A 3,648-nucleotide genomic window follows, 5' to 3' on the forward strand; every position below is an offset into this window, starting at 1 on the left:
TTAATCTCTATATGATTATATTTAAATACACATTGGGTTAGAAACTTTCGATGTTTTAATTCTCCATTCGGAGAACGGAGGTTGCAGATTGAACTTTGACGTTTGCTTTGGCAAAATGACAAACTTTATTGGGTGTGGTGTCATTAAACTAATAAATCTCAAGAGGGCGAACTGGCACTCGCTGTCTTTGTCCTTTCATACTGTAGTGATCACATGTTGTCAGCCTGTTTTGTGTGTCACTCTGCTGTGTTTCAGGAGCCAGAGTGGGATGTCAGCAGCGCATTTGTGGCCAACGCCGCCAGCCACATCAAACTCAAAGGCCTGAAGAACAGAGCAACACAGATCTCCAGAGAAAACGAGGAGAACGAGGCCCGGAGCAGCCAGGTGCACACACACACACACACACTCACACACACACCGTTATGATGAGTTTGAATGAAGTGCGTTTCACAATGACAATGGAGGTAAACTTACTGTTTCTGTCAATGGAGTCCGGTCGCTTTGAGGAGATTTAATAGAATGTTTTGTACCTTAATTCATTATTTTATTGTCCAACTTACCATTGATTTTATACATTTTTTTTAATAGACCTACATTATTGGTTTGGAACACATTAGGTTTGGACACAATATACTAAGAGAACTGATGTGATTGCAGACGGAGAGCACAGAAGAAATGAAGAGGAGGGGCGAGTCTCTGACAGGTGAATCGATGTCTGACCTTTAGATACACGTTGTGCCCTTTTAATAACTAATGAAGAAGATAAACACGTATTTACGTTGTTTAGGTTAATTCAGTCCATCAGATTCCAAATATTGTGTGAATTTCATATTTCATTCTGACTCTTTTAAGTTCTCATCTCATCCTCCAATACTAATGAGTAGTGTTAATTAACCTGAGACTGTCAGACCTAAAGGGACTTCTGAAGGGACTCTGGTGCTCTGAAACACTACCGCTTTTGTCCACAGGGGTCGCCAGAATCAACACTAAATGAAAGTTCCACGTAGTAGCTTTAATATGTTGTGTTGAGGCAAAGTTTCAATAATGGATCAGGGATAGACGTTAGCTGTTGTTAGTCGTTAAAACTTTACTGAGACATAAAACCACAGAATAACTTCAGGTATTGTCTACTGACATTGCTGCTAATGCAAAGTTTTAAATGCTGGTTCACCCAAATTACAAAAACATATTTTCTCACATTCCACAATACCTCTGCGCTCAAAGCTGTGAAAGATGTTCCTTTTCATGAACAAAGCTCTGGTTACTAAGAATAATTCACAGAACACACTGTCGGTAAAAAGTCCTCATAGTTTAAAAGTCTGTGTGTGTGTGTGTGTGTGTGTGTGTGCGTGTGTGTGCTTTCTCCAGTGCAGGGCATTCAGATGTTCGAGCAAGGCCAGTACATCCAAGCGGTGGACATGTTCACAGAAGCCATCTACTGCAACCCCAAGGACCACAGGTGACATATGACCTCTGACCTGTGCAGCTCAGCGACAGTGACCCTGTCCTCTCCTGATGGCACCCCACCTTCATCCTCCTCCTCCTCCTCACGTTCACTTTGGTTTGACATCAGTGTCTCTACGCGACTCCCACAGGTTCTATGGAAACCGCTCCTACTGTTATTGGTGTCTGGAGCAGTACTCGTCCGCCCTCGCAGACGCTCAGAGGTCCATTCAGCTGGCTCCCGATTGGCCGAAGGGGTACTTCCGTAAGGGGTGTGCTCTGATGGGGTTAAAGGTCAGCTCACAGCAGACAAATACGTTCCTACAGAACATTCGATTTTGCAGTTTGTGATTCAGCATTTGGACTTAAAATGTATCTTATTACGATATCATTTTTTTAAAACACACCTGCGTAGTGTAAAAAACGATGTGTGTGTGTGTGTGTGTGTGTGTGTGCGTGTGTGCGTGTGTGTGTGTGTGTGTGTGTGTGCGTGTGCGCATTCCAGCAGTTCAGTGAAGCAGAGGCGGCCATGGAGCGGGTGTTGAAGTTGGATCAGCTCTGTAAGGAAGCCTCCAGTAAACTCCTCTCCTGCCGCGTCCTGCAGCTCACGGTGAGGAGAACCGAGGCGTCCATCAAGAACTTCATGAATTGAAGTGAACTGAAGCGTGCACATAAAACCAGGAGCTGAAATCAGTCCAGTTCCAGCTTCCGGCTTCTTTCTTTTGTATTTGTGTTTATAATTGATTTAAGAACATGATATCAACATGTTCAATCCAAACCATATGAACTGTGGTGAATACAGACGTGTGGTTAGCTGGCTGTTAACAGGTCAAGAGGGACCAACAGTCTGGACGTACAAGAGCTGAGATTGTTTTCCAGCTCTGATGACCAGGTTGAGGCGGTCGGTTAGAGCCGAGCGTTGTCCTCGTCTAAATGTCGATGACGTGTCGTTCTTGAGTGCATTTGAAAAAGAAAAGAGATGTTTCCATGAGGTGACTTTAATGTTCTTACCTCTTGACTTTCCCTGTAGGAGCTGGGCTTCGAGGAGGAGCAGAGTGAAGCGCTGCTGGAGAAGTTCACCACCGTTCAGGCGGTCGTCACCTCACCAGAGGCCCAAAGTAAGAGCTCAGCCGCAGCCCCGCTTGTGTCCACACGGGGGCAGCACCGCTCTCTGTTCCAGTCACGTCACACATCAACAGCAGAGACCGCAACACTTATGTGTAAAGATTATTAAATACATGGACAGTAAGATATGAACAGCACACTGCTGCAAAGAAAGGGGCAGAGAAATATGTAGTTTACAGAGTAGAATATATTCAGTATGTTGGATATGAAGATGTATCAGCAATCTGGACTAAAGCAGACATGCTGCATGAACTGTAGAGTCCAGTGGGAGTTTATTGTTTATTGATATGATGTTACAGTAAGTAAGTGCTGTGTCAGCACATTAGTGTACTTTACAGCAGACCACAGTGGTTCATCGTTGTAAATACATCTCATTGATGCTCTGTTTTTGTTGTTTTGTCCTTCCATGATGTCCACTTCCTGTCTCCTCTTTACTTCCAGCACTGAAGGACCAGAGTGGGTACGTGTCTGTAATAGACAGTAGTTTAACAGTATCATTCTAAACATGAAGCAAATCAATCCTCTCTTCTTTTTATAGTTATTATTTTTGAATGTTGTCATACGTACGCTGCGTGTAGTAAAAAAATGACAATATAATGCAAACATGAACTTCTTTGTTCTCTCCTGCTGACTTCCCTCTTTCTGTCTTCCAGGAGCTGTCGCTCTCTGTGGGTCGGGAACATCACATTGGAAGTGACAGAGAAAGACGTCTTGGACGTCTTTAAAATGTAAAAACACTGAGCGTGTGTGAGGACACGTTGCATGTTTAGCCTGGAGTCATGAATTCAGTCTTTAGGGGTAAACAACAACAGAATAAAGCCGTCAACTGAAGCCCATCTAGTTGTTCCAGGACCACTGCAATAAGGAGATGGACTTCACATAAAGTTGTTCTATGAAGGGTGATAAAAAGCTCCAACTGTACGCTCTGTTTATTTTGAACAAACTCTGGTTGTTTTAATAAGGAAGTGAGGACATAATTGACCTTTTTCCATCATTCTGTGAGCAGCTGTGATCTGCTTTTATGACCAAAATAGATATCGGTCATTGTCGAGCTCACTGATAAACACATTGCATTTCCTG

The 3,648-nt window shown here is 43.4% G+C and overlaps 1 protein-coding gene across 3 annotated transcripts; it reads left to right on the plus strand.

Annotated features, from left to right (window-relative positions):
• Positions 1 to 93: 93 nt before the first annotated feature.
• LOC116379802 (stress-induced-phosphoprotein 1-like) lies at positions 94 to 3,637 on the plus strand. Of its 3 annotated transcripts, XM_031841772.1 has the most exons (8): positions 94 to 384; positions 658 to 703; positions 1,369 to 1,459; positions 1,596 to 1,737; positions 1,949 to 2,053; positions 2,474 to 2,561; positions 3,010 to 3,028; positions 3,222 to 3,637. In XM_031841772.1, the coding sequence occupies exons 1-8, from the start codon at positions 214 to 216 to the stop codon at positions 3,298 to 3,300; spliced, it is 741 nt and encodes a 246-aa protein (XP_031697632.1). In that variant the 5' UTR covers positions 94 to 213; the 3' UTR covers positions 3,301 to 3,637. The 3 variants fall into 3 exon arrangements, 2 of the variants coding, with proteins under 2 accessions (XP_031697632.1, XP_031697631.1); XR_004212476.1 differs by having other exon boundaries at positions 2,474 to 3,028; positions 3,222 to 3,293; XM_031841771.1 differs by lacking the exon at positions 3,222 to 3,637 and having other exon boundaries at positions 2,474 to 3,091.
• Positions 3,638 to 3,648: the final 11 nt, after the last annotated feature.

Source organism: Anarrhichthys ocellatus, unplaced genomic scaffold (genome assembly GCF_004355925.1).
Source record: "Anarrhichthys ocellatus isolate YVR2014 unplaced genomic scaffold, GSC_Weel_1.0 scaffold5241, whole genome shotgun sequence".
Taxonomy (NCBI): domain Eukaryota; kingdom Metazoa; phylum Chordata; class Actinopteri; order Perciformes; family Anarhichadidae; genus Anarrhichthys; species Anarrhichthys ocellatus.

Coding starts and splice junctions, on each gene's coding strand:
- LOC116379802 (XM_031841771.1), top strand. CDS start 214: ATGTTGTCAGCCTGTTTTGTGTGTCACTCTGCTGTGTTTCAGGAGCCA. Junction 704..1,368: donor GAGGGGCGAGTCTCTGACAG/GTGAATCGATGT, acceptor TGCTTTCTCCAG/TGCAGGGCATTCAGATGTTC. Junction 2,054..2,473: donor GCCGCGTCCTGCAGCTCACG/GTGAGGAGAACC, acceptor CTTTCCCTGTAG/GAGCTGGGCTTCGAGGAGGA.